Source organism: Limanda limanda, chromosome 5 (genome assembly GCF_963576545.1).
Source record: "Limanda limanda chromosome 5, fLimLim1.1, whole genome shotgun sequence".
Taxonomy (NCBI): Eukaryota; Metazoa; Chordata; class Actinopteri; order Pleuronectiformes; family Pleuronectidae; genus Limanda; species Limanda limanda.
Genome location: NC_083640.1, coordinates 18902046 through 18918078, shown reverse-complemented (window position 1 = coordinate 18918078; position 16033 = coordinate 18902046). Strand labels below are relative to the sequence as shown.

General features: G+C 40.7%; 2 protein-coding genes across 3 annotated transcripts; both read right to left on the bottom strand.

The window, feature by feature from the left end:
- Positions 1-6908: 6908 nt before the first annotated feature.
- Positions 6909-11990, bottom strand: fbxo4 (F-box protein 4). Of its 2 annotated transcripts, XM_061072316.1 has the most exons (7): positions 11756-11990; positions 10475-10740; positions 10161-10381; positions 9568-9643; positions 9287-9459; positions 8789-9015; positions 6909-8153 (listed from the first exon to the last, which is right to left on the bottom strand). In XM_061072316.1, the coding sequence occupies exons 1-7, from the start codon at positions 11921-11923 to the stop codon at positions 8058-8060; spliced, it is 1227 nt and encodes a 408-aa protein (XP_060928299.1). In that variant the 5' UTR covers positions 11924-11990; the 3' UTR covers positions 6909-8057. The 2 variants fall into 2 exon arrangements, with proteins under 2 accessions (XP_060928299.1, XP_060928300.1); XM_061072317.1 differs by lacking the exon at positions 8789-9015.
- Positions 11991-12093: 103 nt separating this feature from the next.
- rimoc1 (rab7a interacting mon1-ccz1 complex subunit 1) lies at positions 12094-15837 on the bottom strand. Its single transcript, XM_061072318.1, has 6 exons — positions 15728-15837; positions 14943-15052; positions 13791-13937; positions 13489-13620; positions 13252-13366; positions 12094-13159 (listed from the first exon to the last, which is right to left on the bottom strand). Exons 1-6 carry the CDS (start codon positions 15819-15821, stop codon positions 12924-12926), a joined length of 834 nt encoding a protein of 277 aa, XP_060928301.1. The 5' UTR covers positions 15822-15837; the 3' UTR covers positions 12094-12923.
- Between the last annotated feature and the right edge of the window lie 196 nt (positions 15838-16033).

Genomic DNA, 16033 nt, shown 5'->3' with positions numbered 1-16033 from the left:
GTGTGTGTGCGTGTGTGTGGGTGTGTGTGTGTTTCACATGGCGGCGAAGCGCCCTCATCTGCCAACAATCCATGATGAGCTGAGAGAGACGAAGCCTGCAGGGACAAACCTTCCAAAATAAAAGCCGGAGGGAAAGAGCAGCCTGCTGCAACACTTTCTCTTTACTGTGACAAAAATATGAATTATACATTTTATTCTGTGGTTTCATTGCACCATATTAATACTATGATACAGTTAAAGAAAACATATTACAATTTGTATTCTATTTTGTCGTATTATTACTATTATTTTAGCTCTGTCTGTCATTTTCTTGACAGACAGAGTGGAAACCACCGGTGTGGAAACAGAATAAATCTGAATCCTTGGTTGTTTTAAGAGATGTTTTTTTTCCTTCAGTTTCTGAGCCTCCTCACTGAGCATGTATTAGTTGCTGCAGCCACATATGTCACGGCCATATTAATACTATGATACAGTTAACATATTACAATTAGAAACCAATGCGACTGATTTCCTATTTAAAACACAGCTAAACATAATGAGTCTGGTAGTCTGAGTTAGACACTTAGATGGATAGATAGATAGATAGATAGATAGATAGATAGATAGATAGATAGATAGATAGATAGATAGATAGATAGATAGATAGATAGATAGATAGATAGATAGATAGATAGATAGATAGATAGATAGATAGATAGATAGATAGATAGATAGATAGATAGATAGATAGATAGATAGATAGATAGATAGATAGATAGATAGATAGATACATTTGGGACCAATATTTTTATTTATATTTTTATTTATTTATTTTCCAGTAGAGATACAGTCCTTGAATTACAGATGTAGAAGATTATTAAAATCAGTCATGAACAAACTAGTTCCCTTAAAAGGTTGGCAAACGTTCATGTCCTCTGCTTATTAACCTGTGGGCTGTGTTTAAAAGAATAAACAACAACAACCTTTCTCTGTATGTAGTTGAAACAGTGCGTTGTGAATGGTGTGACAAAAAATAAAAGTGCAGTCCTCTCACGTGCAGGGTCCACTGGAGGAGTGCATGACGCCACGAGAGGCTCGCCTAGAATTTCAGCTGTCAGTGGATATACAGCCCCCGACCCAGGAGAGGGAAAAACACCCCTGACACGTGAGAGAAGAACACACCCATCCAGCTGTTGCTGCTGGTTCTGCAGGTTTTTTCTTTTCTCTCCCTGCGCACAGTCAGACTGCCTGTGTTTGCCTGAGTGGACCTTGTGCTCATTTGTTTCATTTCATCTCAGGATTCCACCTTGAATCCACGATCGTCCCAAGACAGACATCCATCCATCCAGTGCAAACAAAATCTGCAGCATTGAAAAGCCATACAAGGATAACATTGCTGCAGCAGGCTCAGACTGACCTCCCTTTACGAGCACACTGCACACACTACACTTTTGAAGTCTGATCATGTCGACAAACAGGGTCAATGGGCCTCAGCTCGACATGCATGGTGGTATGACAGATCTGAATAAACTGCATCGTGTCAGGAGCAGTATTCAACGTGCTCAGCTGTAAATAGAAACACGGACAGAGAGATAAACAGGCAGAGGCACAGAGGAGGGCTGGGAGTCTGTATTTTTCCCTCCTCCTGCCAATGCAAAGAGCCGGTGTGTATTGACATAATTTGTGATACACAGAAAGAAATGGAATTGGCCTGTCTGTACGCCACTGAGCGGAGCCGTCCTTGTCTTTTTTATTTCCCTGTCCCCTTTTCGTTTACAAGGTCCACAAGTTATGGCCGAGCTTTTCCCAAGTCCTCCCCCCCGGCTGCAGTGCACATAAAAACACTCGATGAGCTACCAAGGCTGCTCTCATGTACAAATTCAATGATTTATAGCTTGCAGCACAGAGGAAGAGGAAGACAAGTACCACCGAAACCTATTCACTGAGATTTGTTTACCATCTTTCACTAATCATTTTTTTCTTCCATACCTTTATTAATGTAATATTAAAAAGGTTCAATTCAAGCAGGGTTACTCCAGGTTACTCTCCTCTGCTTACCTTTCACTTGACTTGAGGCGCTTTGTGATATTAATTACCAAAGAGCAACAGACATGGCCAAACAATTAGTTCGTATTAAGTGACCTCTGTACACGTATTGGTAGAGGGCTCTGATTGGAGGAGAGCGGGGGGCGTCCATTGAATTAGTTCCTTTGTTATGGAATACTCGTTCCTGTGATTGTCTGCTCTGAGTGATCATGTGGATTTAGGCGGTATTGAATGTGACAACAGAACAATACATACGGCCCACAGACTGATGTCCCTGTGGCGGCCTGAACTGGGCTGCATCCAAACCAGTCCCTTTGAGCTACACCCACAGTGGGATGTTTACTGTGGGCGACGGTAAACAAGTTTAAGTGCAGTCATCGGATTAACAATCAAAACTGTGCTCCTCATTTTCCAATTCACTTCCAGTATTTTGTTAATCCACGACTGCTTTTTCAGCTTGAGGTGATCGAATATTAAAATAATTATTTTAGGTGAAATGTTTTGTATTATAAGATTTAATGACAACTTGTGCTGGACGACAGTGCAAAACCTGACACAAGAATGTAGTTTTAATAATAATAGAAATAATAAAGGCTAAAATAGTCAAACTGATTTGTTTGGGACTAACCAATCAGGATGGTGTGTGGATCAATTCAAATAATCGATAGTGCTCAAGTTCAATGTAATTAAGGAGCGTCTCACTTCCCGTGGTAATGTGTCTCATTTATGTGTCTTGAATAGGTTTTAAGCAGCAATGTGGGTCAGTCCTGTGCCACAAGCTTTGTGTTTTGTCCTCCAAAGCATTTGTTAACAATATAAAAAATCTATCATCAGATTTCCATTTTCCATCTATTTTCTTATTTATTGAATGGACTCGCCAGCACCTGTCTGATAAACAGCTTTTTCCCTCTGGCCATTAGACTCCTTACTTATTTATTTGATCTTATTGTGTCTTTTTAAGGAGTTTTCTTATTTTGTAATTGTATATTCATTTTACAAATACACATTATTACATTATTACTATTATTTAAGCCCTGTCTGTCGCTTTCTTGCACTGCAAGACCACCAGTGTGGAAATAGAATAAATCTGAATCCTTGGTTGTTTTACCAGATGTTTTTTTTTCCAGTTTCTGAACCTCCTCACTGAACACGCATTAGTTGCTGCAGCCACATATGTCACGGCCATAAGTGGGTTTCTGCAGGAGCATGCCTCTCAGCAGCCATGTAAGATCTATTAGCGTTTGTCTGTCTATTTTTGTTTTCCACATAATTTAAGAGTGCCCTTTGTGTCATCCCCCTCAAGTCACCTGTAATGTATTTAGTACAGGCTCATATTGCAAGTGTGTCCATTCCCAACTGTGTCTGCACCCTAGTGCCAATTGGATTAGGATAAAGGAGAGGAGATGGCTACAGGGGGAGAACCTGCACACACAGCAAATATAGGGCACATCACTGTGCTCCTGCTTACATATCGTCTTTAATGCAGAGCTGTGAATAGGCTGAAAGTGATTCACATGTAATTTACCATTAACAGATCTGAACCCTCTTCCAGTGCTACGAGTCCCCAACCTGCCACATTCATGACAGCGGGGGGGCGGTGGGATGGATGCAGTGAAGTGTAGGGAGGGAAATTGAAGTGAACTGGTGAGATTGCATGGGATGAGTTAGATCCACCGAGTATCAGCATGAGAGGCCCGTCATGTGCAAAACAACACAATTAAGAGGGACGCTTACCCTAATCAGTGAATGCATCATGTAAATTATGTGTTTTTTTTCCAATGCCTTCTTTAATCTTGGCCGTTATCGTGGAATACAAATCAGGGACTTAACTCTAATGAGAGGAGGAGAGGGTTGAAGGAGTGGGATGGGATGAAGGTGAAGAAGAGGAACAGCAGGAGATGGAGAGGCTGAGTGGAGAGAGGTAGTGGGAAACAGCTGGTTGCATTGAGAGTTTTTTCAGTTTTTAGAGTTAAGTTGAGTCTTCATCAACACAGAAATTCATAAGAATAATAGTATTTACTTTCTACTTCTACTCAGCATCCATGTGTTGGCTCTGATTATTGCATTATCTTTGCACTAATGATGCTTGATTTTAATAAATGAACCGACACAAATGCAATTCAATACACATCACTCCGAATAAGAGCCTCGGAAAACAGAGGTAGCAATGCACCAGTAATAGTTAATAGTGCAGAATTATAGATCTACACTGTACAACTGTTGCTTCAACCACACTTCTAGGTACACAAACAGTGTTTTCAGTAATGCATAATCAACAGACAGCATGTTTTAAATTAACCTCTGTGCAAATGTAAAAATTTGAAAAATTGCCCTTTTTTGCAGTTACTTGGTGAATATGGGTCAACCAATTTAAATAAAGCGATAAAATGAGACATTGCGTTCACTGAGGTTTCATTGAGCAGTAAAAACCTCTGGCATATATATATATATATATATATATATATATATATATATATATATATATATATATATATATATAGGAAATACCGGTGCAAAAATATTCTCCATGATCAGTAAGTAAAAAAGTATCTGTGCAATGTTGTTGATCATTTTTGCTTTTACATCAGAATGAATAGAGAGATTAAATGAATTGGCTTCATGAGGGACTCGGGTAAAAATGTTGAGTTCAGACCTTGTATTTTTAAAATGCTATGATAGAGTTTTAATCCTCACCTTGAATGCTTTGTATTCTTGAGGTCAGTAAATAAAAGCGATTCTTCCTCACGACACATCAGCGGCCACCTGTTGACTGTGAGAGAGAAGAGGCTGGAGGTTTTCTACTAGTTCACTCGTCCAAAGTATCGCATGGGAAGCCCCCCCCCCCCGACCAAACCCCAGCCACCATTATGTGGAGACGTGTGCTAATGGTCCACAGTCTGCACTCTAAATAAACAGACCTTGAAAATATCCTAACCCAGCAAGTTACAGAGCTGGAACCCCAATAGCTATAAACCCACAGTATCTTCTGTAACCACTTCACATCTGTCCACGTTGTCAGTGCCAGCTCTGCACGGGTGGGTCTCTTCCTCCATCAGGTTCACAGAGTACTATTATAGGATTAGGAAATGTTATTCTCTGCACACCTGCCCTAAAAACAGCTTCCTATGGTTTGCATAGTAGTTATTTAATGTGGTTCCATCCTCAGGGACAGTCTGTGTAAACACAAGCATGTGCCTTGGCCCACAAACACACAATAGGTAAATAATTGTAAAGTGGGGACCAAAGAGTAAAACATCCTGTTTACAGTGAACAGGATGATGTTAAGATGAAAAGTCACTTTGTGCCCATGTCCAATAGAAACACGCACATTATACACACACAGCCGCCCCTCCATTACTTCCCTCAAAATCTCACCAGTAAAAAAAAAAACATTCTGCTCAGCTTAATGCCCCTTAATTGCACCAATCATGGCTGTTCTAAATCTGTATGTCTATGAAAATGATTGTTGAGACTGAGGAGCCTTCTGATGGACAGGCTGCGGAGGAAACATACTTTTGCCAATAATCTGTGGTTACCTAGGGGACTAGAACAAAAGAGCGTCAGCACATTATCTTGTCATGCATGTGGCCCTAATGGCATGTGAGCGCTGCTGTCGGGGACAACTGAATATGAAGCAGTTGGCGCACACACAACTTTAACACGTTAAGGGAAATTCAGTTTAAGCCAAGTGAAGCGCACAAAGGAAACATGGAGAGTGTTAGGGAATGATTTTCAATAAATTTGGATGTAATCGAATGTGTATTCCTCATGTTCGCTAACAGCACATGTGCTGATGAAATAAAGACATATGATTAACTCTTAATTAGTTTTTTTTAAGGTCCAGTCTGTAAGATTAAGGTGAAAAGGATATATTGGCAGAAATTGCATATGAAATCATCCCAGTGATGTTTTCACTAGGGTTTTTTTCTTTACCCTAGAATGGTGCCTTTATTATATTTAAATACTTTATATTTACATCGGGAGCGGGACCGGAGGTTGCCATGTTTTGTACAGTAGCCCAGACTGGACAAACTAGACACCTTTTGAGCTTTTATGACAACTGAAGGCTACCACAGGTTCTCTGACATGTTTGGAAGGGGAGGGTGAGGTTAGGGGTATTCAGCTGCAACATGCAACTTCACTAGATGCCACTAAAATCTACACACTGAACCTTTAAACAATAACAGCTACAGAGAGGAACTTAAACTATAACATAAATAGTAATAATATATATATATATATACACCAAACTAAATTCACAAAAAATAACAGTGAGATAATAATAACAATAGAATACTTCATACCGTGGAAATACAAACTCCTGTGGGATTATTATGAATCTGTAAATATAATTTCTCAGATTTCATATTTCTGTGGTCATGGAACCACTTCACCTGTCAATCATTTGTTTAATACCTGGTTCAATATAGAGGCAAGTTGTGCCATCTTCCTACAGTACATTTTTTGATTTGGCTTTGGCTGTATGTCTTATATTTACATAATCTAATGTATTCCAGGAAACACGTCCACAAACGTCTTTCAAAAACTCTAGAATTCCGAAATTATATCAAGGATTAAAAAACAAGTAAAGCAGTTAAAAAGGCCAAACTTTCAATAATCTAGCACTGAATCATTAAAAAATTAGTACTGCTGCCTGGTGGCCACAACAGGATATTCTTCCATACTTGCACACACACACAAGGCCAGCTGTGACCTCAGAGGCAAGGAAGCACAGGGAACCAGTTTCCAGAGTAGGAAGTAAATAGCTTTTACTGCTCACACTTTTTTTAAACTGTGACTATGTGCATGAGATAGAAAGAAAAAACAATAATGGAAAGACAGAAAACATGCCTCATACATAGAATAATTTTAGATGCCAGTAGAATAAACTTTTATTTTGAAAAAGTCAGAAGAAATCATTGATCAAAAGTCTGTGTGTTTTGTATGAAATTATAAAAGCTGGAGGGTTGTTGGCACACGCTCAATTCAATAAAGAAAAAGAAGACGAGAGTAAAATATTACTAATAATAAAATATTTCCATTCATTAAAGTAATTACATCATGAGTATTGCACAATGTCATGGCAAAAAATGTGCACACTCTCATAAACTAAACACCTGAGGAGTTAGCCGCTCACCAGTGATTGTAAAAATGAGTTTTTACGAGCTTGTAGCACTTTCATTTCCTACTTCTACAACTGAGTTTACACCTTTTTTATCACTGCAGGATGACGGTTAACAATCTGGCAAAGGAACTGCCGATAAAAATTGGCTTTTCAGCTTAAGCATGTAAATCTACATTTGGATTAATCTTGATTTATGTAAATGGTCTCTTTTCAAAAAAAACATTAAATAAACCTTAAACCTATTGTGTTCTTTCATTCAAAACACTGAACGCTTCTGTCACTTCCTGCTCCACAGAACACAGTGTTAAACAAACCAGTTTGTGGAGTTACTTTCATTTTCTTTCTTACTGTAATTTATATTTATACCACCACCTACCAGGAGAACCTATAGGCAAGAAACTTCACTGCCTGCCACTGCAACTCTAACTCAAAATATTGTATCTACTTTTTTAAATTATTGTTTTCACTTTAAGCTTTTTACTCAATAATTTTTGTTATGTATTTTATCTGTTTCTCCCATGTCTCTCATTCTCTCTATTATTTTGCCATTACATCAAACCGCTTTGTGTGCCGGCTATAATTGTTCCCTGCTGTCTTTCTTGTTCCATTGCTTGTTCTTGTTTGTGAAGCACTTTGTAGTGGTTGTTTTGTGCTATATAAATTAAGTTTATTATTACTATTATGAAGAACTGAGTCTCTGTCAGGTCTTCCAGATGAATAATAGTCAGTCTCTTCTGTTGCACATCCAATTCATTAGACTCCACGGGCAGCGCTCCAGCCTTGAGACACTCAGTGTACATGTGGTGCACATTTATCAGGAACTGCCGCAGTTTGTTTTGGAGTCGGGATAATGCAGCCGTCAGGTCTGTGTTTTTAATCCATCTCGATGCCACAGGAGTTGAGGGAACTAGCTACTACCAGACAGTTTGACTCCAGAACATCTCAGCAGCCAGGAAATGCCATCCAGGAGCCCTGACAGGGATTCTGCCACTGTATCCTGCACCTGATCATCACAGAGAAAAAACAAGCAGGGGGTTCAATTCTCCTCATAAACCTGTTTTTCACAGCAGACAATGTGACATGTAAACAGTACAGCCCCATATTCCACTGGCACAAAGAAAACAAAACACCTACAAACATCTGGCTTTTGTCTGAAATATGACTGGGTACAAATTGCATTCACTCCCCGGTCAAAAGACTCAGGTTTTCATCGGCTCCGGGTTCGGTTGGCAGTGATGGAAATGAGACACATGGATGAACATGCTGATTTGGCAAGACAGTGAGGTGAGAGAGTTTCTTTTTTTCGTTGCACTTATGACTTTGAACCTGACGCACCGGTGGAAAAAAAACTGGAGAGGGTGAAATGAGTCACAATCACCCTTTCAGTGGGTTAACCTGCACATAACCTCACATTTTGGTGTAAAAATCGGTGGTTTAATTCCGTTGAAGAGTCTCAGGAAGGCATGAGCATGTGGCAGTGAGCAAGCAGGAACAATACAAGCACCCTGAAACTAAAGCAGCAATTCAGCCATCATTCATTTAAATGTTTACACCTGTTCTCGTCCTACATGTCTGCTGTAATGCATTTACAGTTAAGGAAATAGAAGCCTTTCAAATAACCAAAAATCAATTAGTTACCATCCAGGGGTTGGCCACTGGATGTAGGCTGAGTCTTTTTGCCATCTCCACACAGGGAGTTCGATGCCTGGCCTTGTTCCTGTGTGCACTACTCGGCTGGCTTGTGGCGCCAAACGCTTCCGGGTCTTCTCTGGAGACACAGGAGAGCACCAGCAGAGGCCTGGATGTGGAGCCCCTGGCTTGGCTCAGCACAGCCTGGATCTGAGCCACCTCAGAACTCCCCCCGTCTGTTTAAAAACATGGCCGCTCATGCAAATGTTCCGCACTCGTGATTCAACAGCCAACATGCAGAAGCTCCACATATAAATGCATCGTCATCCAGGGCCGGGTCTAGACAGGCATGTATGAGGGGGCAGCCACAAATCTTGAGGGGGCATTGTGCTTTATTATATTATTATTATTATAAATTGGGATTTAGTTTGAGGGGGCACAACATTTATTTGAGGGGTCCAGGCCCCCTCTTGCCCCTGCCTAGACCCGGCCCTGTCGTCATCTCACCTCTCCCTGGCTCTGCGTTGGCGACATAGATGAACCCATCCACCACCTGGCACACTTGTTGGACCTGAGGGGTGGGGCTGTAGATGGGGCAACCTGACTCATCTGTTCCATCTGTGGTAAAAAGTTTATTAGTGATGCTCTGCTGCTGCAATCTGGCTCGTTCTCTCTCTGCCCTGCAAACAGATACAGCTTTTGTGACCATTAAATAAACACCACAACGTGCAGAAAACTAATAACACACAAAGCAACTCATGTGGTAACACAAGATACTGAGTTCTTACCTATTGGTTGAGTACAGAGTGAGGATATTAAATCTGTGTTGGTTGTTGAAGATGTAACTGATCCCTGAGCCGATCCCTGGGATAAAAAAAGGTGGGTGCTTAGTTGCATACTCGGGGTAGCTTGGCTGAGGTGTATTGGTAACAATCCTGGGCCAATACTGCCACCTAGCGGTAGGCAAATAAACCTACAACAAGCAAGATAAACCAATTCCTTCACCAACAACCGACAACCATAACCATCATTTTAAAAGAAAGATGCATTATGGGTCACAAAAGATAATTCATGAATAAAAATCAAGATCTCGTGACTTCATAGGTGCTTTCATTAGGGGCCTGTTGAGCTTTGGCAGAGGCAACTGTCCTCTGAGTTTGTTAGTTAGCAGGATTACCCAAAAAACAACTCAAGCTATTTCAATGGAGCATTTGTTTCTCCACTTGTTTCAACATGGACAAATAGGACATTAGCCTTGGAGGATGTATGCATGTCTTACTTCACTAATAAACTTTGAGTATGAAACAATCAAATTCCAGTGACAGCAACGTTTTTTTAAGAGTTTGGCTTTCAGAACCGAGGTTGATCACAGGTATCTCACCGTTAATCTGTCTGTGCGGCGTGCCCGACACAGGAAGCACATCTGGGGCGAGCATGAGCCGCGTGACTAAAGAAACATCCAGCTGCTCCATGCCGGGGCCAAACATGGCATAACGCGGCTCAGACAAGGGCACCAGAGACTGAAGAAATGAGGTCAATCGCTCGTACGCTGGTCGTGAAGGAAGCCATTGGTGTCTGCAGAATGGACAAGCTCTCAGGTATCTGTTACAGGCAGACACAGACCATACTGTTACTACTGGTAATACTGTAGTATCCAACTGACCTCGACATTAGAAAGCGGACAAAGATACCCACTCTGACATGTAGTCACATTTTGATTCCATCCCTTCGTCCTCTCCTTCAACCAGGCTCTCATCTTCATTGATTACCGGTGCATTCAATATCTCCAGCCGGGGCATCGTCAAATGATCAATGGAGGACCAGTATGGCATGTCCCTGAGCAGGAAATACCTCCAGAGTATTGGATCTCTAACCAGGTCCCTCCAGTAGCGACTGGTGGCTCCCAGTCGGCAGATGTCCGCAGGAGACAGGAGGGTCATGATGAGGAACTGCAGGTCCACCTTAAGGGAAGTCAGGATACATCAACTACTATTGTTTCTATAGCTTGAAGTCCTTAACATGTGATTCCTTAAAATGATAAGTCTGGGTTTTCTTTTGGTTAAGGGCTTAATAGAAAATTCTGTCATGGAGACAGAGGAGACAATCAACAAAAGGACATTGTTGTATTATAATAACATATTATAATATAGTCACAAAGCCATCTATCTATCTATCTATGTGGTATTTCATGAGCTTCAGTTTTATGTAATATCTAAATCTGTACAAAGGACAAACCATCAGATACTTTTCTGTAATGATGTTGTAGTACATGATGTAGTGGATGTAAGAAGTAGGCTACAAACTCATTTGGTTTTTGAAAACAGTGGTGGAAATAAAGTTTACTTTCACCACTAGGGTGATTCACCTCCGGCACAACTTAAACTTGATTCCATCCATTTTTAGGATTGTATATATACCTGCAGATATTGGTAGCCTAGATTTGTCTTGGATAACTTTGTAGTTTTACTGGAAATAATTTCAAAGAAAAGAAAAGTCCAGCACAACATACAAATAAAAGACTTTGTCATTAATCTAATTATGTCTCTTCCTAAATATCACATCCACAAATGTAAATGTGAAGAAATTGGACTGAATATTGCTTCAATATCTTGCTCAAATAAAAGCTGTCAGGAAGTAGAACTCTGCTCCAGATTTAAATGTATGTTAATACAATTTTCACTTCGGTTACATTGTGTTTATTCTGTTTTTCATGTCAATCCCTGGCTTTATTTACATTCATGTTTTCATGTGTCTCTAATGAGCTCATGTGTGCATACGTTTAAGTCTAATTCGTATTGTTAGTATGAGTCTCAAATAAAGTTTTTCAAAAAAAACAACAGTGTAACCTTGATTGGATTTAGATCATTTGAACTTTATACAAACTAAAGAGTGGAACTTTTACAATCGTTCAATTCAGTCCCACCTTGACTGATGAGACGTTTAAACAGACAGGTATTTACGGATAGTTTGTCTCACCGGTAAACTGTCCAACAGCCCCGGGTGTTCCTCCTCGTCCCCCGGATGTCCACCTGCTGTCCCGTCGCCGCTCCCCGCTGCTCTGCTGTTTGTGAGGTAAGTGTTTCTGAAGCTCCGGAGGCTGCGGATCACCACCGACTCATTGAGTCGCTGCATCTTTGCTGCCATGTCTCCCAAAGTGTGACGAGACAAACACTAACACACAGCGACCGGAACACACGACTATACTGTTGACGTTTCCTTCTCCGCTGTCACGCTTCCTCATTGCTTGCGGCAGTGTGGCATTGTGGGTACTGTAGTTTTATGAAAACCTGAACTTTTGAATAGTTGCAAAACAATTTATTTCTTAAAACGGGCGTGTTTATTGTCAACGGGGACATAGAAAACAGAAAATGATTTTTCGTCCAAACAACACAGAATCTCTACTAATAGTTATACTATCAAAGTTACTCAAGTGGCAGAAAAACAAAAACTTGCAATAGATGGGAATACAAGTGGTGCATTACAAAGCTGGTATGAACAAATCTGAACACACCTCAAATGGTCATGAATACGTCATGTTTTTTAACACCTCTTTGACTCATGTGTTTTTATACACACACATAGTTATGTATATGCAATTATAATATATTAAAGCATAACAAAATGGAAAGAAAATAATAAATAAAATGTTACTGTGCAATGTCTCATCTCCAGCTGGATTATCCTTAAACTTGTAACAATCTCAAAAAAAGAAATTAAAAAAGGTCAATTTTATTAATAACCTTTTTTTATATTAATAATATTATTATAACACATTCTTAGAGCAAAGTAAGTGCCCCAGTCAAAAGTCTGTAATCAGGATGATAACTGCTTTTTCAGCAGGACAGGGCAAAAAAAATGATTCCTCAGCCTCCTCTGCAGCTCCTGCCACTTTTACACCACCACTCTTAGACTCTCTAACCTCGCATTCACCTGCTTCGGCCACAGGCCATTTGGCATTTGATGAGGTTGCCAGTAGACACAGATCCAAAGACTCTTTCTTCACATATTCCTCGTGCCTCCCCTTAACCTCCCACAACATTACACCCCACCTGATGGGTTCAATTTTTATTAGGGGGCGACACACATTTGAATACTGAACTTAGATCGGTGCCTGAGGGCAACTTCAACACAGGAGCAGCGTGGTTCACTGTAGAATACTAAGAATTTCCTTGGCGTTCTCCGTGTTCCAGCCCTGGCCTTGCAGAGGTCCCTCGCAGGCAAGCACGTATTTGTTGAGGATCTGAGTGCCAATGTCCCGAAACTGCAGGCGATCTTCTTTCCGATCCATGCTGTCAGCATTATAGTCCTCATACTTCACGGCCCAGAAACACATTTCCCCGATGTACATCATTGTCAGCAGGTGTGTATCTGAGAAGATGCCTGGCCAGAAATAGAAGCAAGCAGCGAGTTTGATCACACGGAGGGCAGCAAGAATGTTTTTGTTAAATGACGACAAGTGAAGACATATTTACCTTCAGATAGGAAGCCTGCAGTAGCAGTGTCATGGAGCACCACCCCATCATTTATCTTCACAGAGTTTCTCACCTGCAGCATCCGCATCAGGTACCGCACACCTTCCTGAATACACTGGATATAAACATTCAGTCAGATGAGAATTAGCCTTGATATCTGTACATCAGCACAAAACAACTTAAATACTACTATAAACTACTGAAAAATTCAAAGTAAATCTTTTCAGAGCGTAGTACCTTTAGGAATGTATCCTTGTTTTTCTTAATCCACTGTTTTCGTTGATGAAGGGTGTGGCAGTACATGTACAGCAGAGCTCCACGTCTCCAATAGAGGCATTCTAACAGCTCCAGCCCCAACACAGACTGCACCTGCCATGGACAACAGGCATGAATAGTGCTATCACACACTAATAATAAAGAGCTATACAGTACATTGCACAGTATTGTTATTATCCTGATTTCATTCCAAAAACTGCTTTGATAAAATGACAGAGTCACATCAGCCAAACAAAATTGTTTTGAGAAACACAAATGCAAACCTCTTGTGCTGGTGCTAGCCTCCCAGCCAGAACCTCTGGCTCGGTCAGATCTTGCAGCAACTGCTGGATTTTAAATGGTGAACAGTCCTCAGGGAACTCCTGGTCCACCAGTTTATTCTCTTCATAAAATGTGATGTCTAGAATCACCTAGATGATAAAAAGCAAATATATAACAACAGCAAACAATGGTGATAATTTTCCTCTGACGTCAAAGAGTGGGAAGCTCAAATGCTGTTATCAAAATGATCATGTGATACTATTGTTTGACTTCAAGATGCCCATTGTGTAAAAATATGACACAGAACTAGTTCCAACATAAAACGTGTTTGATAACCTGTTATTTATGGTTAACATTTAATCACTTCCTAGATAACGTTCCCTTTTGATACTGTTACATGATATGAAAAAGACTTTAAAATGTCAAATATCAATGAACAACGTGGACAGCTACTTAACCCTTGAGGTGACATTTTCAAACAAAAATAAACTGTTTCAATGTTACAATCCTCTACCTTCCACTTCTCAAGAAATTACTTCACTAATAAGGAAGATCAGATCAGGGAAAATACATAATATAACTGCCAGATAGTAGTAGCCACATTCGTTACCTCTTCTCCAAACCTCTTATTACACATCTAAAAAAAAAACTGGTAAAAGTAATGTATGAATATAACACATTTAACTAATTGAGAGTTTATGCTACTTTACATAACAAAAAGCACGTAATCCCAACTTCTGTGACTAAGAAGTAACTCCATCTTTGGACCTGGCAACTGTAAAGTTTTTGTTTTAAGCTTTATGATTTTTTTCCTTTCACAACACGGGCATAAACTTATCTCCCACATTTATAAAGTCATGATATGCAAAGTGTATGACTTTGAAGATATGAAGTTATACAGTAATTTATCATTCGCTTAACTCATTAACTTCCAATCATTTCCCCTTTCTTCTATAATCAACCATGACTGAATACATCTGTGTGTTCCCACTCTTCCTCAGATTCACTATGGAGGTTCAACATCACCCTGTCTGCAGGGAAATCAAAATGGCCATCATCCCGATCTTCTGATATATCATAAACTAAATAGTTCATTGGTAATCATTATTTGCAGCTATGGAAGGTTAATGCAGTGTGATGTGATGATGAGGTACCTGTGTGTAATCCTGAAGCAGCTTGGACAGGTTGCTACTCTCCCCTCCTTGTCTGTAATAGCTTTTCAACTTGTCTAGTATGGCAGACGCATTCTGTAAATAGTCGTCATCTGTGGAAGAACGACAAGTACGCATTAACAATTACTAATATAAATAAAATCGACACTATTGTGAGATTGATGTCTATTTACATTTACACACTACACATACAATACAAATATAAACACCCTTTGATGCTTGTAAAAACGGAAGTTGCAACGTCACAACAACAAGTGCAGCGTCACAATGTAGTAACAATTGTGGCCAAACATGTGGACTACAAACACACAAACACATGCACACAATGTTCATTGAAACGTGACACTGTTACTACAACAATGTGCTCCCGGCTCTGGGTTGTTCCGCTTCGAGCTGCATCGTGCGTGCTCAGCTACACGTTTGTCAACAATGATGCATTCTAGCTAACAGTAGCGAACTTAGCGCTAGCGGTTCACTCGTGAACACGTCTAATGAAAAATAAAAACCTGCAGCCAGTAAGTGAACCTGACGAATCACCACTCAGTCCACACCGAGAGCATCCGAGAGGAGACTGGTAGTGAGAGTTCACACGTCGACGTGCACAACATTTCATCAGACAACAGCTGTTGTTATGGTTGCGAGCTGCGTTAGGTAACGCTAGCTAGCCTCTGCTAGTCGGCTAATGAACGGGACTGCACGGCCGGGCTCAAGAGTAGCGGCGGTGGAGAGCGAAAATAACAACAACAACAACAACAACACGTCGGTACCTTGCTTCTCGGCCCGGAGGCTCGAACACTTGATGTCTAACTCGAATATCCTTCTCTCCAACTCGAAGCCCTGTCGCCTGTAGTCGTCGGCCATGACTAAAACTATGCGTCACGTGAGCGACGGGAGGAGAAGGAGGAGGGGGGGTGGGTGGGGTGGGGTTACTCCTCACGTGCTCTTTGATGTCACCGCCGCGCGTTGCCATGACAGCGTGCGCGCGCAGCGATACAAACCGTGAAACCGTGAAACCGTGCGTAAGTATCGTTGCGGTTTAAGAAAGTCACCACGTTAGCATGTGCTAGCTCGTC

What these genes read in the sequence shown, in the direction of transcription:
- fbxo4 (XM_061072316.1), bottom strand. Translation starts at nt 11,923, where the DNA reads ATGGCAGCAAAGATGCAGCGACTCAATGAGTCGGTGGTGATCCGCAGC. An exon ending in GGCTGTTGGACAGTTTACCG is followed by an intron (nt 10,741 to 11,755) that starts GTGAGACAAACT and finishes ACTTCCCTTAAG; the next exon opens with GTGGACCTGCAGTTCCTCAT. An exon ending in ACTCTGTACTCAACCAATAG is followed by an intron (nt 9,460 to 9,567) that starts GTAAGAACTCAG and finishes ATCTGTTTGCAG; the next exon opens with GGCAGAGAGAGAACGAGCCA.
- rimoc1 (XM_061072318.1), bottom strand. Translation starts at nt 15,821, where the DNA reads ATGGCCGACGACTACAGGCGACAGGGCTTCGAGTTGGAGAGAAGGATA. An exon ending in TGCTTCAGGATTACACACAG is followed by an intron (nt 13,938 to 14,942) that starts GTACCTCATCAT and finishes TTTATCATCTAG; the next exon opens with GTGATTCTAGACATCACATT. An exon ending in TGCAGGCTTCCTATCTGAAG is followed by an intron (nt 13,160 to 13,251) that starts GTAAATATGTCT and finishes ATTTCTGGCCAG; the next exon opens with GCATCTTCTCAGATACACAC.